The sequence below is a fragment of the Suricata suricatta genome, chromosome 11, assembly GCF_006229205.1.
Source record: "Suricata suricatta isolate VVHF042 chromosome 11, meerkat_22Aug2017_6uvM2_HiC, whole genome shotgun sequence".
Classification (NCBI taxonomy): Eukaryota; Metazoa; Chordata; class Mammalia; order Carnivora; family Herpestidae; genus Suricata; species Suricata suricatta.
Window position 1 is genome coordinate 90013511 of NC_043710.1, and position 17712 is coordinate 90031222.

A 17712-nucleotide genomic window follows, 5' to 3' on the forward strand; every position below is an offset into this window, starting at 1 on the left:
CATTTCGTTTGTTAACATTGAGGGAAAGAAGATCCTATCATCTCTCTCAATAAGTTACTTAAAATCCCGTTCTTCTGTTTACTATCTTTCTTCACAAGCTTCATCTGACACATAGTTTAGAGGGACATGAACTGGGAAAGGTAGACAAAACACTGCAGTGCTGAAGACCAACTGTCTTCCTTTTAGTGGCAGGAGGTTCCCCACAGAAGAAAGTCAAAGCCGCAGCAACACAGACCAGGGAGAGGAGACTTAGGTAATCCAAGAAAACCAAACAGACAAAATGATGACGTGTTGTGATAGAGTGAGCCATGCCATTCAGAATGTGCTGAAATTCCAGCAATCCACGTGAGGATCCCAGAAGGGCAGTTTTCATGTTGGGCCAGGAAGAATTCCATGTCGTCAACACATCTATCCACTCTTACTATCTCTCAGCAACGTGGTTTGTCCTGCACAAAATTTTTTTCAGGGCTGTTTTAACTTCCTTATTCCTCAAGGTATAGATTAAAGGGTTCAGCATTGGTCCTACAAGATTCATCAGAATTTGAACCACAGTTCCCAGCATGGGATTGGGAGTGGGCTGCAGATAGACAGTGATGATGGGCCCATAGGCACAAAGGATGGCAATGAGGTGAGCACTGCAAGTGGAAAAAGCCCGGTGGCGGCCCTGAGGTGAAGGAATATGCAAGATGGAGATGGTGATGCAAGTGTAGGATAGAAGGATTAGGAGAAAGCAGAGGAGAGATACCAGGCAAACGTTGGTGAAACTCACCCTCTGGGCTAAAGATGTATCAGCACAGGCCAATGGCAAGAGTGCTGGAATATCACAAAAGAAGTGATCCACTTCATTGGGACCGCAGTATGGCAAAGTGAAGGTGAGAAATGTCAAGATGCTGGAATGGAGACACCCTAACAGACATGTGCCCACAGCCAGGGTCCCGCAGATTCTAGGGTTCATAATGGCTATGTACCGCAGAGGGTAACAGATAGTAGCGAAGCGGTCGTAGGCCATCACGGTATATAAGAAGCATTCAGTGCTGCCAAGGAAATGGAAGAAGAAGAGCTGGGAGACACAGTTCTTATACGAAATGAGGGGGCTCAGTCCCATGAGGTATAGCAGCATTTTGGGACAGGTCACAGAAGAGAAACTCATGTCAAACATAGACAAGTTCCCCAGGAAAAAATACATGGGCGTGTGAAGGCGAGTGGAAGAAAGAAGAGCCACGAGGATAGACACATTTCCCAGCAGGGTGCAGGCATAGAAGAGTAAGAACAAGACAAGAAGCATAGTCTCCAGCCCCTCCATGTGCAGAATTCCCAACAGGATGAATTCAGTCACCACTGAGCAGTTCTTCTCCATGAGAGACAGTCCTAGGGGAGTTTTCGAAAAGGAAGCAGAGGACATGATGGCAGTGAACACACTGGGGAAATGAAATGTGTCATTGAGATAACAGCATTTTGGTTCAAAATTAAGGGAAAATTGCTTCTGATCCAGATTACAGGACATTTTAACTGGAATATAGTTCTCATAGAAAAATTAATCATTTCTGTACCAAAAACTTTTGTTATGATGATTCTAAAGGCAAACATCCCTTACTAAAACAATATTAAAAAAAAAAAAGCATCTTAGAGGTGCCTGGATGACTCAGTTGGTTAAGCATCCAACTTCAGCTCAGGCCATGATCTCACTGTTTGTGGGTTCAAACTTCGTGTTGGGCTCTGTGTGCATAGCATGGAGCCTAGAGTTTGCTTCAGATTCTGTGTGTTTCTCTCTCTGCCCCTCCTCCACTTGCTCATGTGCCCTCTCTCTCTCTCTCCTCCAAAATAATAAAGATTTTTTTTTTTAAAGCATCTCAGAGCAAAGATTTTCAAAGGGAAGGACAGGGCTCACACAAACATGTGATCCCTCAGAGAAGAGGGATATAAGAAACCTCAGAATCAACCAGGGGCATTTCATATCTCAAGATATAAACTACAGCTTGAGAATCACTATATTTGTTGACCACTACTATGAAAAACGTTATATTTTCTCTCTATGTTGTTTTGAGAGCCATAAGGGTTGAACAATCACAGCTTTACAGTTGAAATGCTTACACAACATGATCTCAGTTCATTGAACACTCACCTTAAGTTTTTGACATAAATCTATAGAAAAGAAAACATCTAAACTAAAAAAACTCTTCTAAACTGAGGTTCCTGGAAATGGCAGAGCTAGGGATCTAAATGTTTTTTTCTCCTGACATCATCAGTCTCTCCACCAGATGCATCTGTGGTGGACTGTGACATCACTGGCCTTGTCGAATTTTGTCCCAGTGTTATTCATGGTTTTCCTGTGATGTCAGCAGGCTCTGAAAATGGTCTTGCTCCTCCTTAGTAAGCAATGGAAAGCTAACCTGTCTCCACCAACCACAGCAGCAACACCACCACCTATGCTCTAAGATATAAACTCTAGGGGAATAAACACTTCTTGATGTGCACTGCTATATCCTCAGTGAAGAGGCACAGAGTCAATTCTTAATAAATGCTTGATGAATGAAGCAGTGAATGGACTTACTCAATGATTGATAAACTTGGATAACATTCAGCTATTTTGTCTTGTCTAAGGACTTATATGATACTATCAGATATTAGTCTCCATACAACCTTGTAAAGAAGTGCTTTTATATACTTATTCCTGCTTGGCCCTACTCTCCTGAATATTTAGAACTTCTCTGTTAACTTTCATGGCATCTGTACCCAGGAAGAAGTTCTGCACTTTGCTCTAAAATGTGACCAGACCCACGATGAGAGCTACACATAATCTATACTATGTCCCCCAAAGTCCTGGATGTTTTGTCAAAAGGAATCATACGTTACAGTGACTCCTCTGGACTGAAGGTGTCCAGGTCTAGGCTCTTTTAGAATATCTAATCTTCTAATCATTTTTAATCAAGTCCAAACCATTGGTTATAAAGGACAATAACAAGGATGGAGTTTTTGAGTTGGTGGGCCAACATGATGAGTTGAAAGACAAACCAAATAAATAATGTCCTATTTCTATGCTCAATAGCTCTATGTTCCTATTCATCCTGAACTCTGAGAGCATTTGTAATGCAAGGACTCCAAGTTCTGCTCTTCCCTAGACATATGAGAAAGAAAAGAGGAGCAGAACAAACAAGATGCAGATAGCACGTACTGTGACTCACAGGAAGGAAGTTTGATCCTTTTACCATCTGCCTCTCCAAGATCTTCTGCCCAAATTTGCCTTTGATGTCACATGATAAACCTGGGTCAGAGATCTCCTCCCATTATTTGAAAAGTCCTTTCTTCGTAGTGCAGCAAACTCAGGTTAAATGACATAAAGCTGAATGTATCTCTGTCTTCTGCAAAGATTTCTTCCAAGACACTAATAACTACATTGTTTTCTCTTACATGGAAATGTAAATGCCCTTGGTGGCCCTTGGGATCCCATTCCTGAGTGAATTCTGATTGAAGGGGATTGTTGAGCAAGAGGGGTAATTAGAAGTAACTAAATGATCTAGTTGTAACAATATGCTGATATTCTCCCTTGTGGGATTACTATGATGTAAACAAGATAGAATCCTATCTGTAATTTCTATTTCTGTGGTTGACCTAGAGAAGTGAGAGGAAAGTGTTGGGGTACAGCTCAATCTTAGGACAAAAGTAGAGAGCATTTTCCCAGTTTCAGGATATAGTGGTAGAATGAGAAGTAACAACTATATATACCTCAGGCTTTTAAATATCCAATTTCAAATACTTTCTCTTGAATTGTTCTCCATTGCTCTTCTCCTAACTTTCAGGTATTGCATTCTAACATTTTTATTTGGAAATATAATTTCTGTAATCAGACTCTCCAATAAGCAACCTTGTCAATTGGCAAAGCTGGCTTCCCTGTACTAGGACTTGTTTTCCACATGGTTTTCCCAGAATGGTATTAACATGTTAAACAACAAATAACATATTAAGAATTTTTACCACTATGCAGAAGACATGTTTGCTGAATCTGGAATTTCTATTCTATGAAAGTTCTCAAGAACCTTGCCACTTGAGACCAAATGCTTGAAATGTGAAAATTGTTCATCTTTCATGTACAACAGGGTTATAGTTTTTAAAGAACTAAAAAAGGAAAAGCATAAATCGATGACGTAGAGAAAACAAAAGGAAAAGGGATCAACAATGGTAAACTCTTGCTCTCTGAAAAGACTAAGAGCAGAGATATACATCTGTAAAGATGATTACTGGAAAAAACAGAGAAGGTATATATAAAAGTTTATTTCAACTTCGGCTCAGGTTATGATCTCATGGTTCAGGGTTAGAGACCCTGTGCTGACACCTCAGAGCCTGGAGCCTGCTTTAGATTCTCTCTCTCTCTCTCTCTGTCTCTCTCTCTCTTTCTGTCTGTCTCTTTCTGCCCCTCCCCCACTCATGATCTGTCTCTCTCTAAAAAAATAAACATTAGAAAAAGTTTATTTCCAATAAATTTGAAAACTTTATCATGAAGAGGGAGGTATACACACACACACACACACACACACACACACACACACACATTCAGGGGGAAATGTACAACAGTATTCTTGTGTTCTTTTTTTTCCCCTAAGGTTTATTTATTTATTTTGAGAGAGAGAGAGAGAGAGAGAGAACACTTACACATGAGTGGATGAGGGGCAGAGAGAGAGGAAGAGAGAAAATCCCAAGCAGTCTCCACAGTGTCAGTACAGAGCCTGATGAGGGGCTCAATCTCAAGAACTGTGAGATCATGACCTGAGCCAAAATCAAGAGGCGGATGCTTAAGCATTATTAATGGACTGAGCCACCCAGGTGCCCCTAGTGTTCTTGTGTTCTTAAAAAGGTTCACAGCCATCAAAATGGTAAAGAATCAACACTCAACAGACTAACTTAGAATAATTATCACATGGCATCTGTGATTGAGCAGGTTAATGGGAAGGTGAAACGAATACATATTTATTTACTTATTTTCTATAAATAGTAAAAAAATTATAACTAGTCCACTTAGAACAAATGGTCAACAAAACAGAATAAAAAAAAAGATGTAATAGAAAGGGCAGAGAGAAGAAAGAGCAATGGGGGAAAGATAAAAGAGAGATGCAAAATAAGTAATAAAAGTACAGCATGTAAACAGTCTTCTGGTCCAAGTCAAATGAGGCTTATTCTCTTCTGGGTTTTTGGAATCACTTATGGATTCTTTTTTGGGTCATCTTATTAAGAAAGGATTCTAGAAACTAGCTTGGTCCTGAAGTCTTTAGACTTATTTAATGTTTCTGTGTTTCTACCCTTGAGCTAGTCAGTATATGTGTAAATAAACTCCCAATCAGAGGTTTAAACAGATTCCCAGAGTCTGTGTTAAGTCCCTAAGACTTAGAGGTAAAATCATTTTTTCACTAATTAGGTTTGAAGAAACTAACAATTATTCCTATTATTATTTTAGAATGAAACATAACCAATTGATCCTTGTACACAGATATGAAACTTCTTCCCAGGACTCTTTTGGAAGAGCTATTATATACTTGGAGAACATTCCACTTATTAACTCTGAAAAGCAAAGAGATAGTGCAACTTAAGAAGTTTTTATTCCTGACACCTTAACAGAACTCTCAATGATTGACTTTTCCCCAAACCAACTACATAGGGTTCTGATGCTCTATGAGAGCCAGAGCATAATAAACGAATTAAAATAAATAAATAAATAAATAAATAAATAAATAAATAAATAAATAGGCTGGGTTTGTAACTTGAATATACCACCTTTGCTACTTGAATATAACAAATTCAACTTCAGTGTCACTGACTTGAATGTAACAAGAATATTTTTTCTAGCATTTGGTAGAAATGGAGGTTCAAGATAAAAATAAGCTTAGTCAAAGAAAAATAAGGAAGTGACACTTTGCACATTATATACAGAATGGGAAAGAAGGAAGGAAGGAAGGGAGAGAGGAAGGGAGGAAGAAAGTTAGTTTGTAGCATAAACTGCAGTTTACCCTCCACATAACCTCTTAGTATCTTTGAAATCACCTTCAACTGTGGCTCCCCAAGCAACACACAGTGACATCAACTATATGCATATACCTGGTGATTTGAAGACCTGACTATGCTGGCTAGGAGTAGAATTACAAGGGAAGATAATAGACCTAATTAAGTTTAATAGACTTTGAAAATTGTCTGACCAGTGTGTTATTTTACTTGCAACATTTTCACTGACCTTAAAGCTTACACCTCACTTCACAGGCTTAGGCAAACCAGCTCGGGTTGGCTGCTGACTGACTCACAGGGTCCTCTCTAGAAGGTCTCCATGGAAACCAAAGGTAGAAAGGAGCACCAGATCGCCCAGTGATTAATGTTAAGCCTGCTGTTTCCTTTTCCTTAGGTTCTGTCAACAAAAAGCTAATGCTTTTAGCATGGTTTCTGCCAAATGAATATAAATATATTATATAACACTATGCCATAAACATGTTAAATACCATAAATATACTATACTATATTTAGTGTAAAATAGAAATAATATATATTATTATATATGTATACATATATTGTATATGCATACAATATGATATGTAAGAATATTCACATTATATTGTAATACTATACTTATTATAAATATATACAATAACATTAAATATTATATATTACTGATTTTTTTTAGCTAAAGAGAAAGATAATGGCATTTTTTCTTATTTTCTTGACATTTCTATGCCCTAGTCTCTCCTGAATTTTCCTCTAATGGTTACCCCATGCCCAAATTTTCAGATCCTATTAGCCAGTAAGACTCAGTTTACATGTTGTCCCCTCCTTCAGGCTCACCTGAGATCCCACATCAAAGTAACCTCTGTCATTTGAGCCTACTTAATATTGTAACTCTTTTTCTTGACAGTATATAATTTGTTTTACAGTTAATATATAAAATACATAAAGACCTCTGTCACATTGGTTTTTTTATTCTCCATCATATCTAACAAAGTGACTTAATGGAGTCTGAAAGAATGTTTGCTAAATTAATATCTCATTCAGTTAAAATAGAAGGAAACCTATTTAGGCTTCAGATCCCTAGATGGAAAACAGAAGTCCCAATTTAGTATGCTCATTTCCATGCACTCATTTCACTACTTTGGCCTCTTTCCTCATTTTGGGAGAGGTATTACATAAGCAGTGTTTGAGGCCCCTTCCAGATCAAAGGTTTGATAAAATAAGATATAATTGTAATGCATTTAGACCAGCTTTTCTCATGGGATCCAGCCTAAATTTTTCCCCATTAGTTCTACTTGCCATTGGCTTCCAAGTAGATACTTTACTCTGTAGAAAATGAAATTGGCAGAGGACTGAGGCCCAGACTACACAGGGATATCATTTACATGAGGATATCCAATTCAGTATTACAAATGGTGATATCTTTCCACTGTCCTCAGGCCTCTGCTGAGCCACCGCATGGGACAAGAGGTACAAGACCTAGGGAGCATACAGAGCCTGTTCTCCGGGAATCAGCAACCTATGGGGTCTATGAGACAAATACAAAGATCATTGTAAAAACTCATTCTAAGGCAGATAAGATCAATGGAAGATTTAATTTGTAAACTATATCCCAATCCATTCCTTTGAGTGAAGTAGCTCTGCACAGCAGAGCACCTCACTTTGTTCTCACTGGTCCTGTGTTATTTAATGTATGTTGTTTCGCTAAATTAATATCTCATTCAATTAAAATAGAAGGAAACCTATTTTTTCTGGGTCCTACTTGTTTCATCATATATAAAATAAGACAATTACCTTATGTTATACTGAGGGTCTCATCCATCTCTAGCCTCTTAAAGGGACGTTAAGACTTCATCTCTTTATTTTGCTAGCGATAGTTTGTTTATTGGACTTTTATGATATTTAGTTAAAACCAACAGATTTCAAGGATGCCTGAATGGCTCACTTGGTTGTGTCTGACTCTCGATTTCAGCTCAGGTCATGATTTCAAGGTTTGTGAGTTTGAGCCCTGAGTAGGGCACTGCACCCATAGCACAGAGAGCCTGCACTAGGGATTCTGTCTCTCTCTCTCTCTCTCTCTCTCTCTCTCTCTCTCTCTCTGCCCCCCCTGACTCCTCTCTATTTCTTTCTCAGAATAAATAAAAATAAACTTAAAAAAAAACAGATTTTGAGGCACCTGGTAGCTCAGTCACTTGAGCACCCAACTTCGTTTCAGCTCAGGTGATGATCTCACGGTTTATAAGATAGAGTGCTGCATCAGACTCTGTGCTGACTGCACAGAGCCTGCTTGGGGTTCTCTCTCTCTGCTCCTCCCCAACTTGTGCACACATTCTCTAAATAAACATTTAAAAAAAAACAGATTTCATTCAATCAGTATTTCATCAAAATTCTTATTGTTCCCATTAACTATGTTATATGTGTGTGTGCAGATGTGTGTTCCTTTGTGTGTCTTTAAGGTAATGAAATATTCCTTAGTGCCCTAAAAATAACTAAGAAAGTAAAGTGCTGGATTTCTTGGCAGGGCAGGGACATGAGAGATGATAAACTTTCACAGAGCGCACTGATGGAAACAATCAGCGAGGAGCCGGTTAATTTAAGCCATGAGAGCTGTCATGACTGCTAAATTAAGCCTTCTGCATTCCCTCTTGAAATACACTCTGAGGAGGCACCTGGGTGGCTCAGTCTGTTAAGCGTCCGGCTTCGGCTCAGGTCATGATCTCACGGCTTGTGGGTTTGAGCCCTGCATCGGGCTCTGTGCTGACAGCTAGCTCAGAGCCTGGAGCCTCTTCAGATTCTGTATTTCCCTCTCTCTCTGACTCTACCCTGCTCGCACTGTCTCTGTCTCTCAAAAATAAAGTAAAAAAAATATTTTTTTAAAAAAAGGAATACACTGTGAGTCTCAAAATGCTTACTCTGGCCCTGCTGTTTAGTCTAACTGCCTTGTTATAACTCATGCTTGTCACTATGTGCTGGGCAAAGCCAGCTCTGAGCACTGAAATGTGATTCACAGACTCCACTGATGCTTCTTTAAGAAAGAAGATTCTGCACTTACAGTAGGGAGGCATTTAAAGCCTTGACATTAAAAAGTCCATGTTTTCATTGTCTGTGAAGACTATTTAACTGCATCCTAACTGGCAAGTGGCATTTTTATCACTAACTCTCACAAGGAAGATAATGTCATATGATCTCTCTCTCCCTCTCTCTCAAATGACTGTTTCAGTGATTTACGAGGAATCTGCCTCATCTTGGAAATGCTAGAGGAAAACTAATGTGAATGGAGTTGTGCATGAGTACATGCTTAGCAAGGAAGCTGTGAGTTCTATGTGTGTGTGTGCATGTTACGTGTGTGGTACTCACATTTAGTTTTTCCTTGGAATAATAATTGCAAAGGGAACTCAAGACCATAAACACTTTAATAAGCCTTTCGTACTTCCTAAGCCAATTTCTGGTCTCATTAATTCACATTTCCCTGTTACAGCACACACAAGTGGGGAACAAAAATTAGAGGGCAAAAAAAACCCAAAGTCATAATGAGCATGAGAAGCACCTCATAGGAATGAGTACCTTTGAGATTAATTAGCTACAATGTTCTCTTCTCAATAATTCCCTTAGAGACATCTTATAGTAAGCCTAAGAAAAGTTTTGAAAATGTGTTTCTTTTCTGGAACTTTCCATTACCTACTTTGAGAAATAAGGACTGTTTTCTGAGTTTCAAACAATGATGCTAATAGGCATGAATGAAAGAAGGACATACTTTTATTGGTCATAAAATCATACATTGCACAGAAGGGGCATCAGAGCCAAGCTGGGCTTGGACGTGTGTTCGTTTGCCAGGGCTATGGTAACCAAGCACTACAGACTGGGTGGCTTAAACAACAGAAATTTATTTTCTCAAAGTTCTGAAGGCTAGAAATCTATGACCAAAGGGCTGGAAGATTTGGTTTCCACTAAGGGGTCAGAGAGGGATCAGTACCAGCCTCTGTCCTTGGCTTGTAGATGACCATCCTTCCGCTGTTCCTTCCTGTGGTCACTCCTCTGCATGAACATCCCTGGTGTGTCTTCGTGTCTCCAGCTTTTCTGGTGTCCTAAAGACACCAGTCCCATTGGATTAGGACTGACTCTAACAGGCTTTTTAAATTGAATCACCACACAGGCATGTTTTGAGGTACTGGGGGTTAGTGCTGCAACATACTGAATTTTGGGAGAAGACAAATCAGCCCGTAACAGAGAGGAGACATACTTAGCTAGCTGGATCACGCACACATGAAACATATGATTTTGATCAGGCTACTCAAGTTCTCAATCTCCTTTTTCTGAACCATAGAATAGGGATAATAATGAGCTCTTACTTCATAGGCTACTAGACGAATGAAATGAGTTGGGCTTGCAGAGGACCCAGCCTAGTGCTTAGCTCACCACAAATGCTCTATAAATCTCAGCTAATCACAGCAAGCTTTTACATTTTCTTGGTATCTCAAACATTTCCTGAGGGAAGTTTCAGTTCATCCTTTCCATCAGATGGTTAAAATGTAATAAGTCTGGGGCGCCTGGGTGGCTCAGTCGGTTAAGCGTCCAGCTTCGGTTCAGGTCATGATCTCATGGTTCGTGGGTTCAAACCCCGCGTCAGGCTCTGTGCTGCCAGCTAGCTCAGATCCTGGAGCCTGTGATTCTGTATCTCCCTCTCTCTCTGACCTTCCCCTGCTTGCACTGTCTCTCTCTCTGTCTCTCAAAAATAAATAAAAAAACATTTAAAAAAATTAAAAAAAGTAATAAGTCTGTCTGTTTACTTCTTTGATCTAAGTCCCATTTAATCTAATATGACCTTTAACCTTATATTTTTGCTTCTTTTAAGTTGCTTCCACAGATTCTCAATTTCTGGTAGTATTTAGAAGCAGCAGGGGCATTGCTGCTGTTTCCTGAGAACTTTTTATCTTGTTTACTTTTTTGACAAATTGGAAATATAATGTTTTGCTTTATTTTGTTTTGTTTTGCCTTGTGTTCCTTCCTAAGTCTTTTGTTTATATCTGCCTACAATGTGTTAGCTATAGCCAAAGCCCAAATTATCTGTTAGATTTAAATAAACTGTGTAATTCTGATATTAATTTCATTGTCTATAGCTTTTTTAGATCACATATTCAAGGGTTCAGCATTTCAGTAACTTCAAATGAACAAAAAAATAATTGTGAGAACCAGAATAGGAAACAAGACCCTCATCAATTTCGCCTCAATCCAAAATATTACATAGCTGAAAATTAATGTACAAAATGAATGTATTAAATTAAATTAAAATGCCATATTATACACAGTATTGGCTTTTACAATGCACTTATTATATGCTAAGCCCTACACTAAGCCCTTTGCATGGATAACCCCACTGAATCTTTACAGTGACCTTCGGAGTTGGGTACTTGTATCTTTCTCACATTACATTTGAGGAGAGCTTGCCTAATACCACACAAATGACAAGTGACCAAGAGAGAAATTAAATCCTAATCTGCCTGGCTACAAAGCCCAGCACAATCTCAAACACTGTTCTTAAACACTGCTGTCTGTCTCTAAGTCTTAAAGAATTGCTTCTAAAGAAAAATCTTTGTATACTGAACACTTCTCTTTTATTACCTATTTTTTACTTAAAGAATTGCATTTTTTAAGAAACAAAAAGGGGAAGGTAACATATTTATCATGGTCAAGGTACAGTGTTAGGTGATTTAAAGACACATCCAAGTCAATCTTTACAATTCAATAAAGTAAGCTTAAGTGTCTCCACTTACCAGTTAAAATCTCACAATTTAAGTTAGTTAAGTAACTTAAAAGACATAAAGTGCATATATGATAACATAAAGTTTAAACCATATCTGTCTGATTCTGTTACTTCTGTCGGCATAAACTATTGCTATTTTCTCAAAGTAGAATGCGAGTCTGTTCCTAGCAGATGCTTAATGACATCTAACAACAACATAGACTGAGGTCCTAGCCAATAATTAAATGTCATCTAGAAGTTACACTGATTTATTAATGCAACAAATGAGAGGTTGGATAGTTCTGAACTGTAAGTAACCAAACCATCTGTCTCCCTTTCTTCACCCCTCTTCACCTCATTAGTTATTACCCTTTGGGGTCACTTTGCCAATCTTTTTTTTGCATGATGAATTGATACTTTATGTCATAATCTAAAATTGAAACACAAGGAAATAACTTAATTGTGTCCGAGATAAAGAAATTTCACAAAGAAAATGATTATCCATCTTGGGTTTTGAAGGACGAGTAGAAGGTTTTCTAGCAGAGGAATCAGGGAAGGGCATTCCATGATGAGAGAATATATTTATGCAGGCACAAAATTATGAATGAATATATTTGAAATGTTTTTTGGAAGCTTCTTCAACATCTGTACAAGACTAATCATTTGTTTTCATTTTTCTAGTCAATTTTATATTTTTCATTAAATATTTATTATATATTTTTTCAATTTTTTAATTTAAATCCATTAGTTTACATACAGTGCAGTATTGTTTTCAGGAGTAGAATTCAGTGGTTCATCACTTACATACAAGGCCCAGTGCTCCTCATAAGTGCCCTCCTTAATATCCACCACTCATCTAACCCATCCCCCATCATTCCCCTTCCATCAACCTCAGTGTGTTCTCTATCATTAAGAGTCTCTTATGGTTTATTTCCCTTTCTCTTTTTACAATATTTTATTTTAATCATGGGTATATCTCCCTCCCATGTTTCGTTATGAGCCTCTTAAGAATATGGAAACCAATTTGACAATAAACTATTATAAATTTATAAAAAAAAAAAAGAATATGACTTACAGATATTTATAACTCCAGTGCTAGCATAGTAGTTACTCAATACATATGTGTTTAAATGAACATGACAATAAATAAATAATGCAAAGAAATACCTTTAAGGGATGGCAAGAACAGTTTAGCTAGAAAGGAGAGTGTGTGTGAGAGAGATTTATGTGTTACTGTGTGAACGTATGGCTTTGAGGAGACTAAAGAGGTGGATTGAATCTGATGTTAATTCTACAGATACTTTACTAAATTATTTAAATGTAACCTATAAGCAATAAACAACTGCTGGAGGTCCTAAAGAAGCAGAGTAGTATCAAGGTATCTGGGTGGTTCAATCAGTTAAGTCAGTTAAGTGTCTGACTAGTTCAAGTCATGATCTCACAAGTCTGTGAGTTTGAGCCCCACATTAGGCCATGAGCACAGCTGACACTTTGGATCCTCCGTCCCTTCTCTCTCTCTCTCTCTCTTTCAAAACTAAACGTTGTTTTTTGTTTTTTGTTTTTATATCTAGGTAGTATTGTGTGGTTCACATTTTGTAAAGATACTAATTTAGAAGTGAAATAATTACGACCATAACATTTCTTAGTACTTTGGTCCACATTCCCTCACCCCACTCCAGAGGCCACCTTCATATAGTGTCCTTAGGGACACTCTCACTGTGGACTCCCCACGCCTTCTGCCTGAGAGTAGCCTCTGGCCAAGGAACTTCTTTCAGCCTATATATATGGGGCGGGTCAGACAGGTGTGATAATTAATGCTCCCAAGAGCCTCCACCAACCAATATGGGTCAGGGTATAAAACTACCCCAGATTCCTTTGCAACTCAGTAGGACAATTTGGAGGACTTTTTCTTCCTCCAAATTTTTCAGAAGACCCTTTGTGCTATTGAGCCCCAGTTCTTCACAGTGGTAACCTATTCATTGACACTTGCTTGATTCACTATCCTTTCCTTGTGTCACTTTCCCTCTCTTTTATTGTGTTTTTGGGGATCATCTTCCAGATAAATTGTTTATCCTCAAATCTTCTTCTCAATGTCTGCTATTGGTAAAATCCAAACTAAAAAAATTTTTTTGATTTTCTCTTTTCCCTGATAGGAATCTTAAAGGGGGGGCAGGTGATGGTATCTTTGTGTCATATTTATACATACTGAAACATATAAAAAATCCACCAAAATGTTGTGACTGTTTAAAAGAAAAGCATCCTTATATTCTGGAAATTCATATTTTGTTTATAAGTAAATAACAACAACAGAGAATAAATGTTGATATTTTCATACAATGGAATTCTGCACCTTGGCAGGAATGAATTAATTTCCCATGCAATGACATTAAGGCCAAAAGAGTAACATTTTAGTGAAAAATAACAAATTTCAATAAAATTAATATAAAGTTCTAAAATTTGCCTTAGGCTGTTGAGTGACACAAACAGGGTTAAAACTTAAAGAAAAACAGAGGAATAGTAAGCATAAAACTCATGAGAGTGATGATTTCTAGAAGGAGTGAAGGTAAGAAATCAAGCTAGTGTCTGCTGAAGACATTCAAGGCACTGACACCACTCTCTGCCTTAAACTAGGTAGTGGGACCCAGGTGTTCATTGCATCGGAGTTCCTAATACTTTACATATTTTTTATTATTTTCTAATTGCTTAATACTTAATAAAAAATACTTTAAAATACTTCCAACAGGATGATGATGTCTTTTTGATGTTGTCATCAATGATGATGTCATTTGATGTCACTAGGTTATTTCTCACCAATTTAGCAGTCCAATAACCACAGGCACTAATGTTCTTCTTACCCTAGGTGAACTAGCAAAACGTAAATATTCTCTTAGCTTGAATAATTATTTTTGTAAAGGTAAAGCCAGTGTTCTTCACCTATCAAAAATTGCAAATAAAGTATTGAAAGCATTAATTTCTGACTTTTTTATTTCAATCAATTTGACTTAGAACAAATCAGCAGGGTCCCAGGGACTGCAAGGAATACACAGAATAGGCCTCTACTCCTGTGGACATGCCCTTGAACACCTGCCTTCACATCCCCCCACTGCTGTAAGAGCCATCTCATGTCATAGGTGTCTACTTGTGATGTCATAGGTGTCCACTTCTGATGCCCACATCATAGTTTTTCTCTCCAGGAGCTGTAGGTAAAGCAAAATACATAAGTGAAATTCAAAACAGGCATTGGTTATATAAATAACAAATTTAGAAAGGAGTCAAAAGTGACTGGAGACTATAATGGTGTGTTGCAAAAAGGGTTGGGATGAACAGTGACACCTTTAAAGTATCTAGAATCCACCTGGAGTCAGATCTTGGATGCCACTCCTATACCATGCTTGAATTCAGTGTTTCAGATGAGTTTGCTGTTGTAGCCCATTCTGCTCAAATGTTCTCTGAACCTCTGCTTTAAAATTCTTGTTCTTCTCTGGCCTCCCTGCTCTTAGACTTTGATTCTCTGTCTTTGCCCCTGTGGATTAAATATTTTGCTAAGTGGTCTACCTAATTTGGGGGTTTTCAAATTGATATTTGTTCTCAAATTCTTCTTACACTGTCCCTTTAGTTATAAAATTCAGAAAAGTCTCATTCCACCATCAAACCCTACCTGGGCCTCCACACCCCAGGCTGGGCTCCTGCTTAGGTGGAAAGGTGTTAGACATTACCTAGAGACAGGAGAGCTGCCAGCATCTCAGAATCCCTGGGACAACTGGAGAGGTCAGTTGTTTAAGGAGATAGAGTCCTTTTGTGCAAGGGAGTCCTCCAACCTAGGAACCAAGAGCTGAGCTGAAGAAAGAACCCTGAAAACAGGTGAAATGGATTTTATTTTTCCTGCAAGAACAGTCACTCACAGACAGCAAATAGTTAAAAAAAAATGTCCATCCAAGGAATGATCTCTCACCACCACCACCACCCCCCACACCCACATGCAGAAAACAAAAGATTGAGAAATGTGGTGCTTCTCCTCGTAAAATCATTCTTCATGCAGGAAACCCGGGAACGAACAAACAAGAACCTCTTCGACTTCCAACACCTCCCCTTTGAGGTCCCTCCCCAGTCTCATAAAAGGCTTGAGAAGGGTTTGGGATACACTCGATTTGAAATTACTTCAGATGTATTTATGCCTTCCCTTTTAAGCTCTTGTTTGCTGAGAAACATGGGAGAAAGAGCCCTGAGAGGGATCTTAGGAGCCTGAGAGAGGAGAGTAGGCAAGAGTTTATCTATGCCATGGGATCATGTGCCAGCTCACCCTTCTGGTAGAGGGCACAGAACCAATGGCGCTGACTGGTCTGGAAGGTTCTGTGACTGCTCCCTGATTCTGAGAAGTGCAGATGGGAGAAAAGAGCTAGTCTTTGCCTCTGTCCCTCCTTTTCCATTACCCTCCTCCCTGTGGCCTTCTCTCTATGTCACCATTAGAATAAACTTCATAGCAACTATATTCCCCAAATGGAATTCTGTTCTCATTGCATTCAGTCATACAAACAACTACTGTCTTGAAATAGCTCGTTTTTCCTTCTTAACATATTTCAGCCACCAAATGAAGAAATGTAGGAATGGGGACCAAAGTCCAACCCTTTGGGTAAACAGAGAAGCCAAAGGCACAAAACAATGACAGCAGGGACCCAGCATGACTCCCTGGTTATGATGAGCAATACAAAGCCAAGTTTAGAGGGAATTATAGCACAGCCACCTCTCCCTGGAGTCCCCATCTGTCTTTTCCACATCCTCATCTCATCTGCACCTCCACGGCCCACTTCCAGTTCTAAGCCCAACAGATAGGGTTTGTAGAGGACAGTACACCAGTCAGTATATCTGCTTCATGCAGAGACCTGCCTTAGCCCCCGGCAGGAAGACTTCCTATTTGCACAATGTATTTATGTTTTTTAAGGTGTTACTTGAAGCCTTGGGCATGCACCCCCTCCCATTTTCTATCAACAACTCCTAGACCAATAAAATGAGAGCTTAACCAATGCAGGCATTTGAGGAGACAATCACCAGCCAAGAGGAAAAAGTGCCAGGGTGAAGGGAAAAGAAGAGGAGGAGGGAATGTAGAAGGAGACAGATGGTAACTATTGGGAAACAGAAATTCCAGGTTGTTCTGCCTCCTGGGGAGAACTCCCTCCTTCCATTATCAGCAGTATGAAATCCTCAAGTGTGTAAAAGTCCCAGAGTCAGAAAACCCACTCTAGAGTCTTCATTCTGCCATTTTCTCCTTATTGGGTCCTTTAACAAGTCACTTTAAGGTTTCAGAATCTGAGTCTCTACACTGTAAAATGGAGAAAATCCATTTTATACATATTTTATGATACCTGGGCTTTCAGATTCAAAAATATTTGTGAGAAATACATAAAATTGTTATATAAGCTACAAAATACAGTTGAAGCCTTAGGTAGTGTTCTCTGTCTACAACTGTTCAGGAAGGAAGCCCAAGTGATGTAGCACCTTCCACAGAGATGATTTTACTTCCTTGTTCCTGAGGCTATAGATCAAAGGGTTCAGCATGGGCGTGACCAGGTTATTCAAGATCTGAACAGTTGCATCCAGCCAGGGGCTTGGGGTTGGTCTGAGGTAGATGAGGACCACTGGCATGTAGAAAAGCAGGATGGCGGTGAGGTGAGCACTGCAGGTGGAGAAGGCACGGTGCCGGCCCTCTGCAGAGCGGATCTGCAGGATGGAGCAGACAATGCGACTGTAGGAGGTGAGGATGAGAAAGAAGCAGCTGAGGGGCATGAGGCCCACGCTGATGAACCCCACCATCTCCAGGGCTGAGGTGTCAGCACAAGCCAGCTTCAGCATCACTGGAATATCGCAGAAGAAGTAATCCACCTCATTGGGGCCACAGTAGGGCAACTGGAAAGTGAGAGTGGTTAGAAAGGTGGCCTGAATGCAGCCAAAAAAAGAAGTCCCCATGGCCAGGATGGCACACACCCTGTGGCTCATGA

The 17712-nt window shown here is 39.2% G+C and overlaps 2 protein-coding genes across 2 annotated transcripts in view; both read right to left on the bottom strand.

Moving 5' to 3' along the window:
* Positions 1-421: 421 nt before the first annotated feature.
* LOC115272659 (putative olfactory receptor 10D3) lies at positions 422-1357 on the bottom strand. Its single transcript, XM_029915665.1, has one exon. It carries the CDS (start codon positions 1355-1357, stop codon positions 422-424), a length of 936 nt encoding a protein of 311 aa, XP_029771525.1.
* Positions 1358-17173: 15816 nt separating this feature from the next.
* Positions 17174-17712, bottom strand: part of LOC115306523 (olfactory receptor 149) — a 1157-nt gene continuing 618 nt past the window's right edge. Inside the window, exon 2 of the mRNA XM_029956979.1 lies at positions 17174-17596. Coding sequence (XP_029812839.1) covers positions 17174-17596 — 423 coding nt within the window. The remainder of the gene's footprint in view (positions 17597-17712) is intronic.

What these genes read in the sequence shown, in the direction of transcription:
- LOC115272659 (XM_029915665.1), bottom strand. Translation starts at nt 1,357, where the DNA reads ATGGAGAAGAACTGCTCAGTGGTGACTGAATTCATCCTGTTGGGAATT.